Source organism: Salmo salar, chromosome 08 (assembly GCF_965601325.2).
Source record: "Salmo salar chromosome 08, fSalSal1, whole genome shotgun sequence".
NCBI lineage: Eukaryota > Metazoa > Chordata > Actinopteri > Salmoniformes > Salmonidae > Salmo > Salmo salar.
Genome location: NC_138298.1, coordinates 43,847,501 through 43,870,000, shown reverse-complemented (window position 1 = coordinate 43,870,000; position 22,500 = coordinate 43,847,501). Strand labels below are relative to the sequence as shown.

Here is a 22,500-nt window from a genome sequence, read left to right as displayed (position 1 = left end):
TCGGTGGGACGCTACCGTCACTATTCAACAGCCAGTGAAAAATCAGAGCGCCAAATTCAAAACCACAAAATGTCATAATTCAAAGTTCTCAAACATACGACTATTTTACACCATTTTAAAGGTACACATCTCCTTAATGTAACCACGTTGTCCGATTTCAAAAAGGCTTTACGGCGAAAGCATAAAGTTAGATTATGTTAGGAGAGTTCCAACACAAGAAAAACCACACAGCCATTTTCCTAGCAAGGACAGGCGTCACATAAACCCAAACCACAGCTAAATGCAGCACTAACCTTTAACGATCTTCATCAGATGACACACCTAGGACATTATGTTACACAATACATGCATTTTTTGTTCGATAAAGTTCATATTTATATCCATAAACCCCATTTTTACATTGGCGCGTGATGTTCAGAAAATATTTTGCCTCCAATACTGCCGGTGAATCAGTACAACAATTTACAAAAATACTCGTCATAAACGTTGATAAAATATTAAACTGTTATTCAAAGAATTATAGATGAACATCTCCTTAATGCAACCGCTGTGACAGATTTCAATAAAGCTTTACGGGGAAAGCACACTTTGCAATAATCTGAGTACGGCGCTCAGAAACATACACCAGGCAATACAGATACCCGCCATTTTGGAGTCAAATAAAACCATAAATAGCATTAGAAATATTCACTTACCTTTTGATGATCTTCATCAGAAGGCACTTCCAGGAATCCCAGGTCCACAATAAATGTTTGTTTTGTTCGATAAAATCCATAATTTATGTCCAAATACCTCCTTTTTGTTTCCGCGTTCAGTAAGCTACTCCCAAGTGTAGGAAGCGCGCGGAAAATGTCACGACGAAAAGTCCAAAAAAAGTTATATTTACGTTCGTTCAAACATGTCAAACGATGTATAGCATCGGTATTTAGGGCCTTTTTTAACTTAGAACTTCAATAATATTCCAACCGGACGATTCCAATGTCTTGAAAAACGTTTTGGAACACAGCTAACTCTCACGTGAACGCGCGCCAATGAACTCATTTGCTTTCCTGAGTCAACAACTTCCAACTTCCACTGTTCGCTCTCTGTTCATCATAGACGCATCAAACAACTTTGTAAAGACTGTTGACATCTAGTGGAAGCCTTAGAAAGTGCAAAATGAACCCTAAGTCACTGTGTGTTCGATAGGCAATGACTTGAAAGGACTACATGCTCCAGATTTTCATTTCCTGGTTAGAATTTTCTCAGGTTTTTGACTGCCATTATGAGTTCTGTTATACTCACAGACATCATTCAAACAGTTTTAGAAACTTCAGAGTGTTTTCTATCCAAATCTACTAATAATATGCATATTCTAGTTCCTGGGCCCGAGTAGTAGGCCGTTTAATTTGGGTACGTTTTTCATCCGGCCGTGAAAATACTGCCCCCTACCCTTGAGAAGTTTACACAGAGACACCTTAACACAGAGGCACCCACCTTAACGCAGAGACACACCGGGATACTGAAGTAGGTAGGTTTAATGCCATCGATGAAGAGGAGAGGCCGTGTACTGTCTGATTTAGGAGAGATGAAGAGGAGAGGCTGATTTAGGAGAGATGAAGAGGAGAGGCCGTGTACTGTCTGATTTAGGAGAGATGAAGAGGAGAGGCCGTGTACTGTCTGATTTTGGAGAGATGAAGAGGAGAGGCTGATTTAGGAGAGATGAAGAGGAGAGGCCGTGTACTGTCTGATTTAGGAGAGATGAAGAGGAGAGGCTGATTTAGGAGAGATGAAGAGGAGAGGCCGTGTACTGGCTGATTTAGGAGAGATGAAGAGGAGAGGCCGTGTACTGTCTGATTTTGGAGAGATGAAGAGGAGAGGCTGATTTAGGAGAGATGAAGAGGAGAGGCTGATTTAGGAGAGATGAAGAGGAGAGGCCGTGTACTGTCTGATTTAGGAGAGATGAAGAGGAGAGGCTGATTTAGGAGAGATGAAGAGGAGAGGCTGATTTAGGAGAGATGAAGAGGAGAGGCTGATTTAGGAGAGATGAAGAGGAGAGGCTGATTTAGGAGAGATGAAGAGGAGAGGCTGATTTAGGAGAGATGAAGAGGAGAGGCTGATTTAGGAGAGATGAAGAGGAGAGGCTGTGTACTGTGACAGCGTGACACGTGCAAGAGTAGCTCTGTTTGTTATACTGTACTTTAGATGTGGGCTGGGCCTCCTCCTGGGGGCGGGGCCTCCTCCTGTGGGCTGGGCCTCCTCCTGGGGGCGGGGCCTCCTCCTGTGGGCGGGGCCTCCTCCTGGGGGCTGGGCCTCCTCCTGGGGGCTGGGCCTCCTCCTGGGGGCTGGGCCTCCTCCTGTGGGCTGGGCCTCATAGAAGAAGCATGACACTATAATAAAACATTTTTACACCTAAACACACACCTTTAATATAGACACACGCCTAAACTCACACTTCCTGTTGACGTTAACCGCTTCCTGTCCTGCAGGGATGTTGTGACGGAGTCGTCAGTGGGCGGAGCGAGAGAGAATGAAGAGAACCCTGTTATCACCAAGACGGACGATGGGAAGAAGGTGAGAGAGAGAGAGAGAGAGAGACCCCATCTTTGATTCCTCCTGACCTCCTAAACTGACCCCCTCATCTCCTAAACTGGCCCCTCATCTCCTTAAACTGGCCCCTCATATCCTAAACTGGCCCCTCATCTCCTAAACTGGCCCCTCATCTCCTAAACTGGCCCCTCATCTCCTTAAACTGGCCCCTCACCTCCTAAACTGGCCCCTCATCTCCTAAACTGACCTAAACTGGCCCCTCATCTCCTAAACTGACCCCTCATCTCCTAAACTGGCCCCTCATCTCCTAAACTGGCCCCTCATCTCCTAAACTGGCCCCTCATCTCCTAAACTGACCTAAACTGGCCCCTCATCTCCTAAACTGACCTAAACTGGCCCCTCATCTCCTAAACTGACTCCTCATCTCCTAAACTGACTCCTCATCTCCTAAACTGACTCCTCATCTCCTAAACTAGCCCCTCATCTCCTAAACTGACTCCTCATCTCCTAAACTGACCCCTCATCTCCTAAACTGACCCCTCATCTCCTAATCTGGCCCCTCGTCTCCTAAGCTGGCCCCTCGTCTCCTAAACTGGCCCCTCACCTCCTAAACTGGCCCCTCATCTCCTAAACTGACCTAAACTGGCCCCTCATCTCCTAAACTGACCTAAACTGGCCCCTCATCTCCTAAACTGACTCCTCATCTCCTAAACTGACTCCTCATCTCCTAAACTGACTCCTCATCTCCTAAACTGACTCCTCATCTCCTAAACTGACTCCTCATCTCCTAAACTGACTCCTCATCTCCTAAACTGACTCCTCATCTCCTAAACTAGCCCCTCATCTCCTAAACTGACCTAAACTGGCCCCTCATCTCCTTAAACTGGCCCCTCACCTCCTAAACTGGCCCCTCATCTCCTAAACTGGCCCCTCATCTCCTAAACTGGCCCCTCATCTCCTAAACTGGCCCCTCATCTCCTAAACTGGCCCCTCATCTCCTAAACTGACCCCTCGTCTCCTAAACTGACCCCTCGTCTCCTAATCTGGCCCCTCGTCTCCTAAGCTGGCCCCTCATCTCCTAAACTGACCCCTCGTCTCCTAATCTGGCCCCTCGTCTCCTAAGCTGGCCCCTCGTCTCCTAAACGGACCCCTCGTCTCCTAAACTGACCCCTCACCTCCTAAACTGGCCCCTCATCTCCTAAACTGACCTAAACTGGCCCCTCATCTCCTAAACTGACCTAAACTGGCTCTCATCTCCTAAACTGACCTAAACTGGCCCCTCATCTCCTAAACTGACTCCTCATCTCCTAAACTGACCCCTCGTCTCCTAAACTGGCCCCTCATCTCCTAAACTGGCCCCTCATCTCCTAAACTGGCCCCTCGTCTCCTAAACTGACCCCTCGTCTCCTAAACTGACCCCTCGTCTCCTAATCTGGCCCCTCGTCTCCTAAGCTGGCCCCTCATCTCCTAAACTGACCCCTCGTCTCCTAATCTGGCCCCTCGTCTCCTAAGCTGGCCCCTCGTCTCCTAAACGGACCCCTCGTCTCCTAAACTGACCCCTCACCTCCTAAACTGGCCCCTCATCTCCTAAACTGACCTAAACTGGCCCCTCATCTCCTAAACTGACCTAAACTGGCCCCTCATCTCCTAAACTGACCTAAACTGGCCCCTCATCTCCTAAACTGACTCCTCATCTCCTAAACTGACCCCTCATCTCCTAAACTGACCCCTCATCTCCTAAACTGGCCCCTCATCTCCTAAACTGACCTAAACTGGCCCCTCATCTCCTAAACTGACTCCTCATCTCCTAAACTGACTCCTCATCTCCTAAACTGACTCCTCATCTCCTAAACTAGCCCCTCATCTCCTAAACTGACCTAAACCGGCCCCTCATCTCCTAAACTGACCCCTCATCTCCTAAACTGGCCCCTCATCTCCTAAACTGGCCCCTCATCTCCTAAACTGGCCCCTCACCTCCTAAACGGACCCCTCGTCTCCTAATCTGGCCCCTCGTCTCCTAATCTGGCCCCTCGTCTCCTAAGCTGGCCCCTCGTCTCCTAAACTGGCCCCTCGTCTCCTAAACTGACCCCTCATCTCCTAAACTGGCCCCTCGTCTCCTAAACTGACCCCTCATCTCCTAAACTGGCCCCTCATCTCCTAAACTGACCCCCTCATCTCCTTAAACTGACCCCTCATCTCCTAAACTGGCCCCTCACCTCCTAAACTGGCCCCTCATCTCCTAAACTGACCTAAACTGGCCCCTCACCTCCTAAACTGGCCCCTCATCTCCTAAACTGGCCCCTCATCTCCTAAACTGACCCCTCATCTCCTAAACTGGCCCCTCATCTCCTAAACTGGCCCCTCATCTCCTAAACTGACCCCTCATCTCCTAAACTGGCCCCTCATCTCCTAAACTGACCCCCTCATCTCCTTAAACTGACCCCTCATCTCCTTAAACTGACCCCTCATCTCCTAAACTGGCCCCTCGTCTCCTAAACTGGCCCCTCGTCTCCTAAACTGGCCCCTCGTCTCCTAATCTGGCCCCTCGTCTCCTAATCTGGCCCCTCGTCTCCTAAGCTGGCCCCTCGTCTCCTAAACTGGCCCCTCGTCTCCTAAACTGACCCCTCATCTCCTAAACTGGCCCCTCGTCTCCTAAACTGACCCCTCATCTCCTAAACTGGCCCCTCATCTCCTAAACTGACCCCCTCATCTCCTTAAACTGACCCCTCATCTCCTAAACTGGCCCCTCACCTCCTAAACTGGCCCCTCATCTCCTAAACTGACCTAAACTGGCCCCTCACCTCCTAAACTGGCCCCTCATCTCCTAAACTGGCCCCTCATCTCCTAAACTGACCCCTCATCTCCTAAACTGGCCCCTCATCTCCTAAACTGGCCCCTCATCTCCTAAACTGACCCCTCATCTCCTAAACTGGCCCCTCATCTCCTAAACTGACCCCCTCATCTCCTTAAACTGACCCCTCATCTCCTTAAACTGACCCCTCATCTCCTAAACTGGCCCCTCGTCTCCTAAACTGGCCCCTCGTCTCCTAAACTGGCCCCTCGTCTCCTAAACTGGCCCCTCACCTCCTAAACTGGCCCCTCATCTCCTAAACTGACCTAAACTGGCCCCTCATCTCCTAAACTGACCTAAACTGGCCCCTCATCTCCTAAACTGACTCCTCATCTCCTAAACTGACTCCTCATCTCCTAAACTGACTCCTCATCTCCTAAACTGACTCCTCATCTCCTAAACTGACTCCTCATCTCCTAAACTGACTCCTCATCTCCTAAACTAGCCCCTCATCTCCTAAACTGACCTAAACTGGCCCCTCATCTCCTTAAACTGGCCCCTCACCTCCTAAACTGGCCCCTCATCTCCTAAACTGGCCCCTCATCTCCTAAACTGGCCCCTCATCTCCTAAACTGGCCCCTCATCTCCTAAACTGGCCCCTCATCTCCTAAACTGGCCCCTCATCTCCTAAACTGACCCCTCGTCTCCTAAACTGACCCCTCGTCTCCTAATCTGGCCCCTCGTCTCCTAAGCTGGCCCCTCGTCTCCTAAGCTGGCCCCTCATCTCCTAAACTGACCCCTCGTCTCCTAATCTGGCCCCTCGTCTCCTAAGCTGGCCCCTCGTCTCCTAAACGGACCCCTCGTCTCCTAAACTGACCCCTCACCTCCTAAACTGGCCCCTCATCTCCTAAACTGACCTAAACTGGCCCCTCATCTCCTAAACTGACCTAAACTGGCTCTCATCTCCTAAACTGACCTAAACTGGCCCCTCATCTCCTAAACTGACTCCTCATCTCCTAAACTGACCCCTCGTCTCCTAAACTGGCCCCTCATCTCCTAAACTGGCCCCTCATCTCCTAAACTGGCCCCTCGTCTCCTAAACTGACCCCTCGTCTCCTAAACTGACCCCTCGTCTCCTAATCTGGCCCCTCGTCTCCTAAGCTGGCCCCTCGTCTCCTAAACTGACCCCTCGTCTCCTAATCTGGCCCCTCGTCTCCTAATCTGGCCCCTCGTCTCCTAAGCTGGCCCCTCGTCTCCTAAACGGACCCCTCGTCTCCTAAACTGACCCCTCACCTCCTAAACTGGCCCCTCATCTCCTAAACTGACCTAAACTGGCCCCTCATCTCCTAAACTGACCTAAACTGGCCCCTCATCTCCTAAACTGACCTAAACTGGCCCCTCATCTCCTAAACTGACTCCTCATCTCCTAAACTGACCCCTCATCTCCTAAACTGACCCCTCATCTCCTAAACTGGCCCCTCATCTCCTAAACTGACCTAAACTGGCCCCTCATCTCCTAAACTGACTCCTCATCTCCTAAACTGACTCCTCATCTCCTAAACTAGCCCCTCATCTCCTAAACTGACCTAAACCGGCCCCTCATCTCCTAAACTGACCCCTCATCTCCTAAACTGGCCCCTCATCTCCTAAACTGGCCCCTCACCTCCTAAACGGACCCCTCATCTCCTAAACTGACCCCTCGTCTCCTAATCTGGCCCCTCGTCTCCTAAGCTGGCCCCTCGTCTCCTAAACTGGCCCCTCGTCTCCTAAACTGGCCCCTCGTCTCCTAAACTGACCCCTCATCTCCTAAACTGGCCCCTCGTCTCCTAAACTGACCCCTCATCTCCTAAACTGGCCCCTCATCTCCTAAACTGACCCCCTCATCTCCTTAAACTGACCCCTCATCTCCTAAACTGGCCCCTCACCTCCTAAACTGGCCCCTCATCTCCTAAACTGACCTAAACTGGCCCCTCACCTCCTAAACTGGCCCCTCATCTCCTAAACTGGCCCCTCATCTCCTAAACTGACCCCTCATCTCCTAAACTGGCCCCTCATCTCCTAAACTGACCCCCTCATCTCCTTAAACTGACCCCTCATCTCCTAAACTGGCCCCTCGTCTCCTAAACTGGCCCCTCGTCTCCTAAACTGGCCCCTCGTCTGCTAAACTGGCCCCTCGTCTGCTAAACTGGCCCCTCGTCTCCTAAACTGGCCCCTCGTCTCCTAAACTGGCCCCTCGTCTCCTAAACTGGCCCCTCGTCTCCTAAACTGGCCCCTCGTCTCCTAAACTGGCCCCTAGTCTCCTAAACTGGCCCCTCGTCTCCTAAACTGACCCCTCTGACCTGAGAAGGAGGCGGAGAGAGGAATCGAGGAAAGATTGAGAAGGAAAGAGCCCAGTTAAAGCCGACCTTTTGATTTTGGACACATTTGAGCCCAATGTTATTGTGTTGGTTTGCTCATCATGTTAAGAGTTAATTTAACCCTGTGGAACCTCATGTTAGTTAATTTAACCCTGTGGAACCTCATGTTAGTTAATTTAACCCTGTGGAACCTCATGTTAGTTAATTTAACCCTGTGGAACCTCATGTTAGTTAATTTAACCCTGTGGAACCTCATGTTAGTTAATTTAACCCTGTGGAACCTCATCAGGTTAGAGTTAATTTAACCCTGTGGAACCTCATCAGGTTAGAGTTAATTTAACCCTGTGGAACCTCATGTTAGTTAATTTAACCCTGTGGAACCTCATCAGGTTAAGAGTTAATTTAACCCTGTGGAACCTCATCAGGTTAGAGTTAATTTAACCCTGTGGAACCTCATGTTAGTTAATTTAACCCTGTGGAACCTCATGTTAGTTCATTTAACCCTGTCGAACCTCATCAGGTTAGAGTTAATTTAACCCTGTGGAACCTCATCAGGTTAAGAGTTAATTTAACCCTGTGGAACCTCATCAGGTTAAAGTTAATTTAACCCTGTGGAACCTCATCAGGTTAAGAGTTAATTTAACCCTGTGGAACCTCATCAGGTTAGAGTTAATTTAACCCTGTGGAACCTCATGTTAGTTAATTTAACCCTGTGGAACCTCATCAGGTTAAGAGTTAATTTCACCCTGTGGAACCTCATCAGGTTAGAGTTAATTTAACCCTGTGGAACCTCATGTTAGTTAATTTAACCCTGTGGAACCTCATCAGGTTAGAGTTAATTTAACCCTGTGGAACCTCATCAGGTTAAGAGTTAATTTAACCCTGTGGAACCTCATCAGGTTAGAGTTAATTTAACCCTGTGGAACCTCATCAGGTTAGAGTTAATTTAACCCTGTGGAACCTCATGTTAGTTAATTTAACCCTGTGGAACCTCATGTTAGTTAATTTAACCCTGTCGAACCTCATCAGGTTAGAGTTAATTTAACCCTGTGGAACCTCATCAGGTTAAGAGTTAATTTAACCCTGTGGAACCTCATGTTAGTTAATTTAACCCTGTGGAACCTCATCAGGTTAAGAGTTAATTTAACCCTGTGGAACCTCATCAGGTTAGAATTAATTTAACCCTGTGGAACCTCATGTTAGTTAATTTAACCCTGTGGAACCTCATCAGGTTAGAGTTCATTTAACCCTGTGGAACCTCATCAGGTTAAGAGTTAATTTAACCCTGTGGAACCTCATCAGGTTAGAGTTAATTTAACCCTGTGGAACCTCATCAGGTTAGAGTTAATTTAACCCTGTGGAACCTCATGTTAGTTAATTTAACCCTGTGGAACCTCATCAGGTTAGAGTTAATTTAACCCTGTGGAACCTCATCAGGTTAAGAGTTAATTTAACCCTGTGGAACCTCATCAGGTTAGAGTTAATTTAACCCTGTCGAACCTCATCAGGTTAGAGTTAATTTAACCCTGTGGAACCTCATCAGGTTAAGAGTTAATTTAACCCTGTGGAACCTCATGTTAGTTAATTTAACCCTGTGGAACCTCATCAGGTTAAGAGTTAATTTAACCCTGTGGAACCTCATCAGGTTAGAATTAATTTAACCCTGTGGAACCTCATGTTAGTTAATTTAACCCTGTGGAACCTCATCAGGTTAGAGTTAATTTAACCCTGTGGAACCTCATCAGGTTAAGAGTTAATTTAACCCTGTGGAACCTCATCAGGTTAGAGTTAATTTAACCCTGTGGAACCTCATCAGGTTAGAGTTAATTTAACCCTGTGGAACCTCATCAGGTTAAGAGTTAATTTAACCCTGTGGAACCTCATCAGGTTAGAGTTAATTTAACCCTGTGGAACCTCATGTTAGTTAATTTAACCCTGTGGAACCTCATGTTAGTTCATTTAACCCTGTCGAACCTCATCAGGTTAGAGTTAATTTAACCCTGTGGAACCTCATCAGGTTAAAGTTAATTTAACCCTGTGGAACCTCATCAGGTTAAGAGTTAATTTAACCCTGTGGAACCTCATCAGGTTAGAGTTAATTTAACCCTGTGGAACCTCATGTTAGTTATTTTAACCCTGTGGAACCTCATCAGGTTAAGAGTTAATTTCACCCTGTGGAACCTCATCAGGTTAGAGTTAATTTAACCCTGTGGAACCTCATCAGGTTAGAGTTAATTTAACCCTGTGGAACCTCATGTTAGTTAATTTAACCCTGTGGAACCTCATCAGGTTAAGAGTTAATTTAACCCTGTGGAACCTCATCAGGTTAAGAGTTAATTTAACCCTGTGGAACCTCATCAGGTTAAAGTTAATTTAACCCTGTGGAACCTCATCAGGTTAAGAGTTAATTTAACCCTGTGGAACCTCATCAGGTTAGAGTTAATTTAACCCTGTGGAACCTCATCAGGTTAGAGTTAATTTAACCCTGTGGAACCTCATCAGGTTAGAGTTAATTTAACCCTGTGGAACCTCATGTTAGTTAATTTAACCCTGTGGAACCTCATCAGGTTAGAGTTAATTTAACCCTGTGGAACCTCAAATTTTTTTCTTCTCTAATTTTGTAATTTTTAATTCTCCCCCCTCTCTCCCTCTCCTCCCCCCTCTCCTCTCTCCCTCTCCTCCCCCCTCTCCTCCCCCCTCTCCTCCCCCCTCTCTCAGGAGGACACAGTGAGCTCTGACCTCACCACAGGCGTGTCAACCATCCCCAAACCTCGCCGCGGACGCCCCCCCAAGGCCACACCCTCCCCTCTGGCCAATGAGAAGGAAGGAGGGGCAGCCAAAGGCAGGAAGAGGGCGGCACCAGCCCAGGACTCCGCCCCCTCGGGGGAGGTAAACTCCATCAAGATCCCTAAAGCTGAAGAGGAGAGACAGATCCTAGACCTGCAGAGGTGAGGAAGAGGAGAGACAGATCCTAGACCTGCAGAGGTGAGGAAGAGGAGAGACAGATCCTAGACCTGCAGAGGTGAGGAAGAGGAGAGACAGATCCTAGACCTGCAGAGGTGAGGAAGAGGAGAGACAGATCCTAGACCTGCAGAGGTGAGGAAGAGGAGAGACAGATCCTAGACCTGCAGAGGTGAGGAAGAGGGGAGACAGATCCTAGACCTGCAGAGGTGAGGAAGAGGGGAGACAGATCCTAGACCTGCAGAGGTGAGGAAGAGGGGAGACAGATCCTAGACCTGCAGAGGTGAGGAAGAGGAGAGACAGATCCTAGACCTGCAGAGGTGAGGAAGAGGAGAGACAGATCCTAGACCTGCAGAGGTGAGGAAGAGGGGAGACAGATCCTAGACCTGCAGAGGTGAGGAAGAGGGGAGACAGATCCTAGACCTGCAGAGGTGAGGAAGAGGGGAGACAGATCCTAGACCTGCAGAGGTGAGGAAGAGGGGAGACAGATCCTAGACCTGCAGAGGTGAGGAAGAGGAGAGACAGATCCTAGACCTGCAGAGGTGAGGAAGAGGGGAGACAGATCCTAGACCTGCAGAGGTGAGGAAGAGGAGAGACAGATCCTAGACCTGTAGAGGTGAGGAAGAGGGGAGACAGATCCTAGACCTGCAGAGGTGAGGAAGAGGAGACAGATCCTAGACCTGCAGAGGTGAGGAAGAGGGGAGACAGATCCTAGACCTGCAGAGGTGAGGAAGAGGGGAGACAGATCCTAGACCTGCAGAGGTGAGGAAGAGGGGAGACAGATCCTAGACCTGCAGAGGTGAGGAAGAGGGGAGACAGATCCTAGACCTGCAGAGGTGAGGAAGAGGGGAGACAGATCCTAGACCTGCAGAGGTGAGGAAGAGGGGAGACAGATCCTAGACCTGCAGAGGTGAGGAAGAGGAGAGACAGATCCTAGACCTGCAGAGGTGAGGAAGAGGGGAGACAGATCCTAGACCTGCAGAGGTGAGGAAGAGGAGAGACAGATCCTAGACCTGCAGAGGTGAGGAAGAGGGGAGACAGATCCTAGACCTGCAGAGGTGAGGAAGAGGGGAGACAGATCCTAGACCTGCAGAGGTGAGGAAGAGGGGAGACAGATCCTAGACCTGCAGAGGTGAGGAAGAGGGGAGACAGATCCTAGACCTGCAGAGGTGAGGAAGAGGGGAGACAGATCCTAGACCTGCAGAGGTGAGGAAGAGGAGAGACAGATCCTAGACCTGCAGAGGTGAGGAAGAGGGGAGACAGATCCTAGACCTGCAGAGGTGAGGAAGAGGGGAGACAGATCCTAGACCTGCAGAGGTGAGGAAGAGGGGAGACAGATCCTAGACCTGCAGAGGTGAGGAAGAGGAGAGACAGATCCTAGACCTGTAGAGGTGAGGAAGAGGAGAGACAGATCCTAGACCTGCAGAGGTGAGGAAGAGGGGAGACAGATCCTAGACCTGCAGAGGTGAGGAAGAGGGGAGACAGATCCTAGACCTGCAGAGGTGAGGAAGAGGAGAGACAGATCCTAGACCTGCAGAGGTGAGGAAGAGGGGAGACAGATCCTAGACCTGCAGAGGTGAGGAAGAGGAGAGACAGATCCTAGACCTGCAGAGGTGAGGAAGAGGAGAGACAGATCCTAGACCTGCAGAGGTGAGGAAGAGGGGAGACAGATCCTAGACCTGCAGAGGTGAGGAAGAGGAGAGGCAGATCCTAGACCTGCAGAGGTGATGAAGAGGGGAGACAGATCCTAGACCTGCAGAGGTGAGGAAGAGGGGAGACAGATCCTAGACCTGCAGAGGTGAGGAAGAGGGGAGACAGATCCTAGACCTGCAGAGGTGAGGAAGAGGAGAGACAGATCCTAGACCTGCAGAGGTGAGGAAGAGGAGAGACAGATCCTAGACCTGCAGAGGTGAGGAAGAGGAGAGACAGATCCTAGACCTGCAGAGGTGAGGAAGAGGAGACAGATCCTAGACCTGCAGAGGTGAGGAAGAGGAGAGACAGATCCTAGACCTGCAGAGGTGAGGAAGAGGAGAGACAGATCCTAGACCTGCAGAGGTGAGGAAGAGGAGAGACAGATCCTAGACCTGCAGAGGTGAGGAAGAGGGGAGACAGATCCTAGACCTGCAGAGGTGAGGAAGAGGAGAGACAGATCCTAGACCTGCAGAGGTGAGGAAGAGGAGAGACAGATCCTAGACCTGTAGAGGTGAGGAAGAGGGGAGACAGATCCTAGACCTGCAGAGGTGAGGAAGAGGAGAGACAGATCCTAGACCTGCAGAGGTGAGGAAGAGGGGAGACAGATCCTAGACCTGCAGAGGTGAGGAAGAGGGGAGACAGATCCTAGACCTGCAGAGGTGAGGAAGAGGGGAGACAGATCCTAGACCTGCAGAGGTGAGGAAGAGGGGAGACAGATCCTAGACCTGCAGAGGTGAGGAAGAGGGGAGACAGATCCTAGACCTGCAGAGGTGAGGAAGAGGAGAGACAGATCCTAGACCTGCAGAGGTGAGGAAGAGGAGAGACAGATCCTAGACCTGCAGAGGTGAGGAAGAGGGGAGACAGATCCTAGACCTGCAGAGGTGAGGAAGAGGAGAGACAGATCCTAGACCTGCAGAGGTGAGGAAGAGGAGAGACAGATCCTAGACCTGCAGAGGTGAGGAAGAGGAGAGACAGATCCTAGACCTGCAGAGGTGAGGAAGAGGAGACAGATCCTAGACCTGCAGAGGTGAGGAAGAGGAGAGACAGATCCTAGACCTGCAGAGGTGAGGAAGAGGAGAGACAGATCCTAGACCTGCAGAGGTGAGGAAGAGGAGAGACAGATCCTAGACCTGCAGAGGTGAGGAAGAGGGGAGACAGATCCTAGACCTGCAGAGGTGAGGAAGAGGAGAGACAGATCCTAGACCTGCAGAGGTGAGGAAGAGGGGAGACAGATCCTAGACCTGCAGAGGTGAGGAAGAGGAGAGACAGATCCTAGACCTGCAGAGGTGAGGAAGAGGGGAGACAGATCCTAGACCTGCAGAGGTGAGGAAGAGGGGAGACAGATCCTAGACCTGCAGAGGTGAGGAAGAGGGGAGACAGATCCTAGACCTGCAGAGGTGAGGAAGAGGGGAGACAGATCCTAGACCTGCAGAGGTGAGGAAGAGGGGAGACAGATCCTAGACCTGCAGAGGTGAGGAAGAGGGGAGACAGATCCTAGACCTGTAGAGGTGAGGAAGAGGGGAGACAGATCCTAGACCTGCAGAGGTGAGGAAGAGGAGAGACAGATCCTAGACCTGCAGAGGTGAGGAAGAGGGGAGACAGATCCTAGACCTGTAGAGGTGAGGAAGAGGGGAGACAGATCCTAGACCTGCAGAGGTGAGGAAGAGGGGAGACAGATCCTAGACCTGCAGAGGTGAGGAAGAGGAGAGACAGATCCTAGACCTGCAGAGGTGAGGAAGAGGAGAGACAGATCCTAGACCTGCAGAGGTGAGGAAGAGGAGAGACAGATCCTAGACCTGTAGAGGTGAGGAAGAGGGGAGACAGATCCTAGACCTGCAGAGGTGAGGAAGAGGAGAGACAGATCCTAGACCTGCAGAGGTGAGGAAGAGGAGAGACAGATCCTAGACCTGCAGAGGTGAGGAAGAGGGGAGACAGATCCTAGACCTGCAGAGGTGAGGAAGAGGGGAGACAGATCCTAGACCTGTAGAGGTGAGGAAGAGGGGAGACAGATCCTAGACCTGCAGAGGTGAGGAAGAGGAGAGACAGATCCTAGACCTGCAGAGGTGAGGAAGAGGGGAGACAGATCCTAGACCTGCAGAGGTGAGGAAGAGGGGAGACAGATCCTAGACCTGCAGAGGTGAGGAAGAGGAGAGACAGATCCTAGACCTGCAGAGGTGAGGAAGAGGGGAGACAGATCCTAGACCTGCAGAGGTGAGGAAGAGGAGAGACAGATCCTAGACCTGTAGAGGTGAGGAAGAGGGGAGACAGATCCTAGACCTGCAGAGGTGAGGAAGAGGAGAGACAGATCCTAGACCTGCAGAGGTGAGGAAGAGGGGAGATAGATCCTAGACCTGCAGAGGTGAGGAAGAGGGGAGACAGATCCTAGACCTGCAGAGGTGAGGAAGAGGAGAGACAGATCCTAGACCTGCAGAGGTGAGGAAGAGGAGAGACAGATCCTAGACCTGCAGAGGTGAGGAAGAGGAGAGACAGATCCTAGACCTGCAGAGGTGAGGAAGAGGGGAGACAGATCCTAGACCTGCAGAGGTGAGGAAGAGGAGAGACAGATCCTAGACCTGCAGAGGTGAGGAAGAGGGGAGACAGATCCTAGACCTGCAGAGGTGAGGAAGAGGAGAGACAGATCCTAGACCTGCAGAGGTGAGGAAGAGGGGAGACAGATCCTAGACCTGCAGAGGTGAGGAAGAGGAGAGACAGATCCTAGACCTGCAGAGGTGAGGAAGAGGGGAGACAGATCCTAGACCTGCAGAGGTGAGGAAGAGGGGAGACAGATCCTAGACCTGCAGAGGTGAGGAAGAGGGGAGACAGATCCTAGACCTGCAGAGGTGAGGAAGAGGGGAGACAGATCCTAGACCTGCAGAGGTGAGGAAGAGGAGAGACAGATCCTAGACCTGCAGAGGTGAGGAAGAGGGGAGACAGATCCTAGACCTGCAGAGGTGAGGAAGAGGAGAGACAGATCCTAGACCTGCAGAGGTGAGGAAGAGGAGAGACAGATCCTAGACCTGCAGAGGTGAGGAAGAGGAGAGACAGATCCTAGACCTGCAGAGGTGAGGAAGAGGAGAGACAGATCCTAGACCTGCAGAGGTGAGGAAGAGGAGAGACAGATCCTAGACCTGCAGAGGTGAGGAAGAGGAGAGACAGATCCTAGACCTGCAGAGGTGAGGAAGAGGGGAGACAGATCCTAGACCTGCAGAGGTGAGGAAGAGGGGAGACAGATCCTAGACCTGCAGAGGTGAGGAAGAGGAGAGACAGATCCTAGACCTGCAGAGGTGAGGAAGAGGGGAGACAGATCCTAGACCTGCAGAGGTGAGGAAGAGGAGAGACAGATCCTAGACCTGCAGAGGTGAGGAAGAGGGGAGACAGATCCTAGACCTGCAGAGGTGAGGAAGAGGAGAGACAGATCCTAGACCTGCAGAGGTGAGGAAGAGGGGAGACAGATCCTAGACCTGCAGAGGTGAGGAAGAGGAGAGACAGATCCTAGACCTGCAGAGGTGAGGAAGAGGGGAGACAGATCCTAGACCTGCAGAGGTGAGGAAGAGGGGAGACAGATCCTAGACCTGCAGAGGTGAGGAAGAGGAGAGACAGATCCTAGACCTGCAGAGGTGAGGAAGAGGGGAGACAGATCCTAGACCTGCAGAGGTGAGGAAGAGGGGAGACAGATCCTAGACCTGCAGAGGTGAGGAAGAGGAGAGACAGATCCTAGACCTGCAGAGGTGAGGAAGAGGGAGACAGATCCTAGACCTGCAGAGGTGAGGAAGAGGAGAGACAGATCCTAGACCTGCAGAGGTGAGGAAGAGGAGAGACAGATCCTAGACCTGCAGAGGTGAGGAAGAGGAGAGACAGATCCTAGACCTGCAGAGGTGAGGAAGAGGGGAGACAGATCCTAGACCTGCAGAGGTGAGGAAGAGGGGAGACAGATCCTAAACCTGCAGAGGTGAGGAAGAGGGGAGACAGATCCTAGACCTGCAGAGGTGAGGAAGAGGAGAGACAGATCCTAGACCTGCAGAGGTGAGGAAGAGGAGAGACAGATCCTAGACCTGCAGAGGTGAGGAAGAGGAGAGACAGATCCTAGACCTGCAGAGGTGAGGAAGAGGGGAGACAGATCCTAGACCTGCAGAGGTGAGGAAGAGGAGAGACAGATCCTAGACCTGCAGAGGTGAGGAAGAGGAGAGACAGATCCTAGACCTGCAGAGGTGAGGAAGAGGAGAGACAGATCCTAGACCTGCAGAGGTGAGGAAGAGGAGAGACAGATCCTAGACCTGCAGAGGTGAGGAAGAGGAGAGACAGATCCTAGACCTGCAGAGGTGAGGAAGAGAGACAGATCCTAGACCTGCAGAGGTGAGGAAGAGGAGAGACAGATCCTAGACCTGCAGAGGTGAGGAAGAGGAGAGACAGATCCTAGACCTGCAGAGGTGAGGAAGAGGAGAGACAGATCCTAGACCTGCAGAGGTGAGGAAGAGGAGAGACAGATCCTAGACCTGCAGAGGTGAGGAAGAGGAGAGACAGATCCTAGACCTGTAGAGGTGAGGAAGAGGAGAGACAGATCCTAGACCTGCAGAGGTGAGGAAGAGGAGAGACAGATCCTAGACCTGCAGAGGTGAGGAAGAGGAGAGACAGATCCTAGACCTGCAGAGGTGAGGAAGAGGAGAGACAGATCCTAGACCTGCAGAGGTGAGGAAGAGGAGAGACAGATCCTAGACCTGCAGAGGTGAGGAAGAGGGGAGACAGATCCTAGACCTGCAGAGGTGAGGAAGAGGAGAGACAGATCCTAGACCTGCAGAGGTGAGGAAGAGGAGAGACAGATCCTAGACCTGCAGAGGTGAGGAAGAGGAGAGACAGCTTGATTGTTTAGGTAATCGGGTGTGTTTTAGTGCTGGGTTGCAACAAAACCCTGCAGCTCTCCAGTGGGACGAGGAGTCAGACCGTTGTAGAAACTTGACCTTAGTTTTAAATACACATTTCAGCTAAAGAATTAAACTCTATTGTTGTGTTGCTTTATAGAAGAATAGGTGGTGTGTGTGTGTGGTGTGTGTGTGGTGTGTGTGGTGTGTGTGTGTGTGTGTCTGTGTGTGTGTGTGTGTGTGTGTGTGTCTGTGTGTGTGTGTGTGTGTGTGTAGGTCTCTGAGGTCCTCTCTTCTTGTTTCAGGTAAAGAGCAGATCTCTGCAGCCCAGATCAAGATCCTAAAGAAACACTCTGAAGCTCTTCAGGTCTCCCCCATCTCTCCCTCCACCCCCTCTCTCTCTCTCCCCCCCTCTCTCTCTCTCTCTCTCTCTCTGTAATCTCCTCTCTCTAATCCTCTCTCTCTCTCTAATCCTCTCTCTCTCTCTCTAATCCTCTCTCTCTCTCTCTAATCCTCTCTCTCTCTCTCTAATCCTCTCTCTCTCTCTCTAATCCTCTCTCTCTCTCTCTCTCTGTAATCTCCTCTCTCTCTCTAATCCTCTCTCTCTCTCTCTCTCTCTCTCTCTGTAATCTCCTCTCTCTCTCTCTAATCCTCTCTCTCTCTCTGTAATATTCTCTCTCTCTCTCTGTAATCTCCTCTCTCTCTCTGTGTAATCTCCTCTCTCTCTCTCTGTAATATTCTCTCTCTCTCTCTCTGTAATCTCCTCTCTCTGTAATCTTCTCTCTCTCTCCCCCCCCCTCTCTCTCTCCTCCCTCCTCTCTCAGGCCTTGTAGTCCTGGTCTGAAGCTCCTTGTTCCTGTTAATCTCCAAAACATTGTTTGCTCTTTATCTTTTGTGGAGCAGTTTGTTTTTAAAAGAAATATTTCCAAACCGTTTTAATCTGGTTTTGATGACAAAAACACGTTTTTGCTAATTAAATTCCCCCAGGATATCTTGCCTCTTCCTCCTGTCTGCTGGCCTCTTCTTCCTCTGTCCCCTCCTTCCTGTCTCTCTCCCAACTGTGTGTCTATTTTATATAGTTTCAAACACTTTCTTTCTCACACTTGTTAGAGAGAGATAGAGAGGGGGAGGGAAGGAAGGAAGGAGAGAGAGGGAAGGAAGGGGAGAGGGAGGGAAGGAAGGAAGGGGAGAGGGAGGGAAGGAAGGAAGGGGAGAGAGAGAGGGAAGGAAGGGGAGAGAGAGAGGGAAGAAAGGGGAGAGAGGGAAGGAAGGAAGGAGAGAGGGAAGGAAGGAGAGAGGGAGGAGGGAGGGAAGGATGGAAGGAGAGGAAGAGAGAGAGAGAGGAGGGAAGGAAGGAGAGAGGGAAGGAAGGAGAGAGGGAAGGAAGGAGAGAGGGAAGGAAGGAGAGAGGGAAGGAAGGGGAGAGAGGGAAGGAAGGGGAGAGAGGGAAGGAAGGGGAGAGGGAGGGAAGGAAGGGGAGAGAGAGAGGGAAGAAAGGGGAGAGAGGGAAGGAAGGAAGGAGAGAGGGAAGGAAGGGGAGAGGGAGGGAAGGAAGGGGAGAGAGAGAGGGAAGAAAGGGGAGAGAGGGAAGGAAGGAAGGAGAGAGGGAAGGAAGGGGAGAGGGAGGGAGGAGGGAAGGAAGGAGGAGGGAAGGAAGGAGAGAGAGAGAGGGAAGGAAGGAGAGAGAGAGAGGGAGGAGGGAGGGAAGGATGGAAGGAGAGGAAGAGAGAGAGAGAGAGGAGGGAAGGAAGGAGAGAGGGAGGGATATGGGCACTTTTCGGAAAAAGCGGTGTTCAAGCAGGGGTTAACTGATGAATAGACAAACACGACTTATTATTTTCCTTTCGATCTTTTTAGCAGTCAAACATTGAAATTAAAATTTGTATTGAAATGTTAAGTCTGTTGGTTAATTACTTGGAGGAGGAGAGGAGAGGAAGGCTTCAGTGTTACAGCATCTTCTACACATTTGGTCTGAGAAGTTCCATCGGGGCTCCCAGCTGATCTGTGATCGCTTGCTCTCCCCTGGCCTTCCATCCACGTTCCACTTCCTCTTCCTCTTCCTCACGCCTTACGGTCAATGTTTCTTCTTGCTTGTTTTGAATAAAGGAAGTCTTTTAAAAAAAAATAAAACAGTTTAGGAGAGAAAAATAAAAGTACTGCATTTCTCTTTTCCAAACTTGCCAGTTTCATTTCTATATTTTAGTCGGAAAGCGTTTTTTTTTCCATTCTGCCTTGATAATGATTCCAGACATTTTAATTTTGGTTGTAGATGTTTCAGGATGGGTTTTTCACGTGGGCAGAAATCCCTTTTTAGATGTAAAGCCATGCTGTGTTTCTTCAGACCAAAAAAACATTCCACTGTCCATCCTCCAATACTTCCTGTTTGCTCATCGATTCATGCCTAGACCCCCAGGAGGTTACTACAGGAGGTGGACGGCAGGTAGCCTAGACCCCCAGGAGGTTACTACAGGAGGTGGACGGCAGGTAGCCTAGACAGCAGGTAGCCTAGACCCCCAGGAGGTGGACAGCAGGTAGCCTAGACCCCCAGGAGGTTACTACAGGAGGTGGACGGCAGGTAGCCTAGACCCCCAGGAGGTTACTACAGGAGGTGGCCAGCAGGTAGCCTAGACCCCCAGGAGGTTACTACAGGAGGTGGACGGCAGGTAGCCTAGACCCCCAGGAGGTTACTACAGGAGGTGGACGGCAGGTAGCCTAGACCCCCAGGACGATACTACAGGAGGTGGACGGCAGGTAGCCTAGACCCCCAGGAGGTGGACGGCAGGTAGCCTAGACCCCCAGGAGGTTACTACAGGAGGTGGACGGCAGGTAGCCTAGACCCCCAGGAGGTTACTACAGGAGGTGGACGGCCTAGACCCCCAGGAGGTGGACAGCAGGTAACCTAGACCCCCAGGAGGTTACTACAGGAGGTGGACGGCAGGTAGCCTAGACCCCCAGGAGGTTACTACAGGAGGTGGACAGCAGGTAGCCTAGACCCCCAGGAGGTTACTACAGGAGGTGGACGGCAGGTAGCCTAGACCCCCAGCAGGTAGCCTAGACCCCCAGGACGATACTACAGGAGGTGGACGGCAGGTAGCCTAGACCCCCAGGAGGTGGACAGCAGGTAGCCTAGACCCCCAGGAGGTTACTACAGGAGGTGGACGGCAGGTAGCCTAGACCCCCAGGAGGTTACTACAGGAGGTGGACGGCAGGTAGCCTAGACCCCCAGGAGGTTACTACAGGAGGTGGACGGCAGGTAGCCTAGACCCCCAGGAGGTTACTACAGGAGGTGGACGGCCTAGACCCCCAGGAGGTGGACAGCAGGTAGCCTAGACCCCCAGCAGGTAGCCTAGACCCCCAGGAGGTTACTACAGGAGGTGGACGGCCTAGACCCCCAGGAGGTGGACAGCAGGTAGCCTAGACCCCCAGCAGGTAGCCTAGACCCCCAGGAGGTTACTACAGGAGGTGGACAGCAGGTAGCCTAGACCCCCAGGAGGTTACTACAGGAGGTGGACAGCAGGTAGCCTAGACCCCCAGGAGGTTACTACAGGAGGTGGACGGCCTAGACCCCCATGAGGTGGACAGCAGGTAGCCTAGACCCCCAGGAGGTGGACGGCAGGTAGCCTAGACCCCCAGGAGGTTACTACAGGAGGTGGACAGCAGGTAGCCTAGACCCCCAGGAGGTTACTACAGGAGGTGGACGGCAGGTAGCCTAGACCCCCAGGAGGTTACTACAGGAGGTGGACGGCAGGTAGCCTAGACCCCCAGGAGGTTACTACAGGAGGTGGACGGCAGGTAGCCTAGACCCCCAGGAGGTGGACAGCAGGTAGCCCAGACCCCCAGCAGGTAGCCCAGACCCCCAGCAGGTAGCCCAGACCCCCAGCAGGTAGCCCAGACCCCCAGCAGGTAGCCCAGACCCCCAGCAGGTAGCCCAGACCCCCAGGAGGTGGACAGCAGGTAGCCTAGACCCCCAGCAGGTAGCCTAGACCCCCAGGAGGTGGACAGCAGGTAGCCTAGACCCCCAGGAGGTTACTACAGGAGGTGGACGGCAGGTAGCCTAGACCCCCAGGAGGTTACTACAGGAGGTGGACAGCAGGTAGCCTAGACCCCCAGGAGGTTACTACAGGAGGTGGACGGCCTAGACCCCCAGGAGGTGGACAGCAGGTAGCCTAGACCCCCAGGAGGTTACTACAGGAGATGGACAGCAGGTAGCCTAGACCCCCAGGAGGTTACTACAGGAGGTAGCCTAGACCCCCAGGAGGTTACTACAGGAGGTAGCCTAGACCCCCAGCAGGTAGCCTAGACCCCCAGGAGGTGGACAGCAGGTAGCCTAGACTCCCAGGAGGTTACTACAGGAGGTGGACAGCAGGTAACCTAGACCCCCAGGAGGTTACTACAGGAGGTGGACGGCAGGTAGCCTAGACCCCCAGGAGGTGGACAGCAGGTAGCCCAGACCCCCAGCAGGTAGCCCAGACCCCCAGCAGGTAGCCCAGACGCCCAGACCCCCAGCAGGTAGCCCAGACCCCCAGCAGGTAGCCCAGACCCCCAGCAGGTAGCCCAGACCCCCAGCAGGTAGCCCAGACCCCCAGCAGGTAGCCCAGACCCCCAGGAGGTAGCCCAGACCCTCAGGAGGCAGCCCAGCGGTGAGACAAAATATTTTTTTGAAATTGATGAATGTTCCTTAAAGGGTGTAAATGTATTAAACAAATGAAGACGACAAAAAAAAAAAATAATAACATTTAGATTTTTCAGGTAGAATTTTTTTAATAAAAGTAAAGTTTGACAATAAATAATCATCATGCGATTGTTCGCCGGCCACAAATACCCAACTCGATATCATTTCAAACCCTTTATCTGTGCTTGATTGAGTTTGCCTGGCTGCCTGGCTTCACACGGGCCAGTTAAAATACTGTAAACCCCCCCGGCTCTCAAAAAGGCAGACGAAAGATTTCAAATAGCATCTGAACCCAGGTCTGACGGCTGCTGTTTCCCTTCAGAAAACTAATCCAAACTGAAAGCTCCCGACTGCGTTTCAACTAAACCAAAACAAAATGGCTGCCTATCTCCTATATAGTGCACTACTTTTGACCAGAGCCTTATGAAGAGGGTAGTGGTCCCTAATCTGCCGTGCAGTTCTACTTCGTCAACATCGTGCGATACTGAAGTGGAACAGGAAGACAGCGAAAAGAAGGAAGAAGTCTTTTAATGACATTTTTTTTGTGTCCTTTTTAAAAAAAAAATATATATATATATATATTTTATAAAATATAGATGCCAAGTGGGTCGTTGGTTTGTTCTGCTGATAAAAGGGGTGTCC

General features: G+C 51.2%; 2 protein-coding genes and 1 long non-coding RNA gene across 3 annotated transcripts in view; 2 read left to right on the top strand and 1 right to left on the bottom strand.

Annotated features, from left to right (window-relative positions):
- LOC123724033 (sister chromatid cohesion protein PDS5 homolog A) overlaps nucleotides 1-19,362 on the top strand; it is a 118,628-nt gene extending 99,266 nt beyond the window's left edge. Inside the window, exons 32-34 of the mRNA XM_082978307.1 lie at nucleotides 2,469-2,553; nucleotides 10,396-10,625; nucleotides 17,492-19,362. Coding sequence (XP_082834433.1) covers nucleotides 2,469-2,553; nucleotides 10,396-10,625; nucleotides 17,492-17,495 — 319 coding nt within the window. The 3' untranslated portion in view covers nucleotides 17,496-19,362. The remainder of the gene's footprint in view (nucleotides 1-2,468; nucleotides 2,554-10,395; nucleotides 10,626-17,491) is intronic.
- Nucleotides 10,669-16,064, top strand: LOC145881558 (uncharacterized). The gene is made up of 3 exons (XR_014393131.1): nucleotides 10,669-12,325; nucleotides 12,474-15,984; nucleotides 16,022-16,064. It is a non-coding gene; the product is annotated as an uncharacterized LOC145881558 (long non-coding RNA).
- A 2,559-nt stretch (nucleotides 19,363-21,921) lies between the features above and the next one.
- LOC123739896 (ubiquitin-conjugating enzyme E2 K) overlaps nucleotides 21,922-22,500 on the bottom strand; it is a 10,895-nt gene continuing 10,316 nt past the window's right edge. The window contains exon 7 of the mRNA XM_082978731.1: nucleotides 21,922-22,500. This exon is cut by the window's right edge and continues 612 nt beyond it. The gene's annotated coding sequence lies outside the window, so the exon portion shown is untranslated.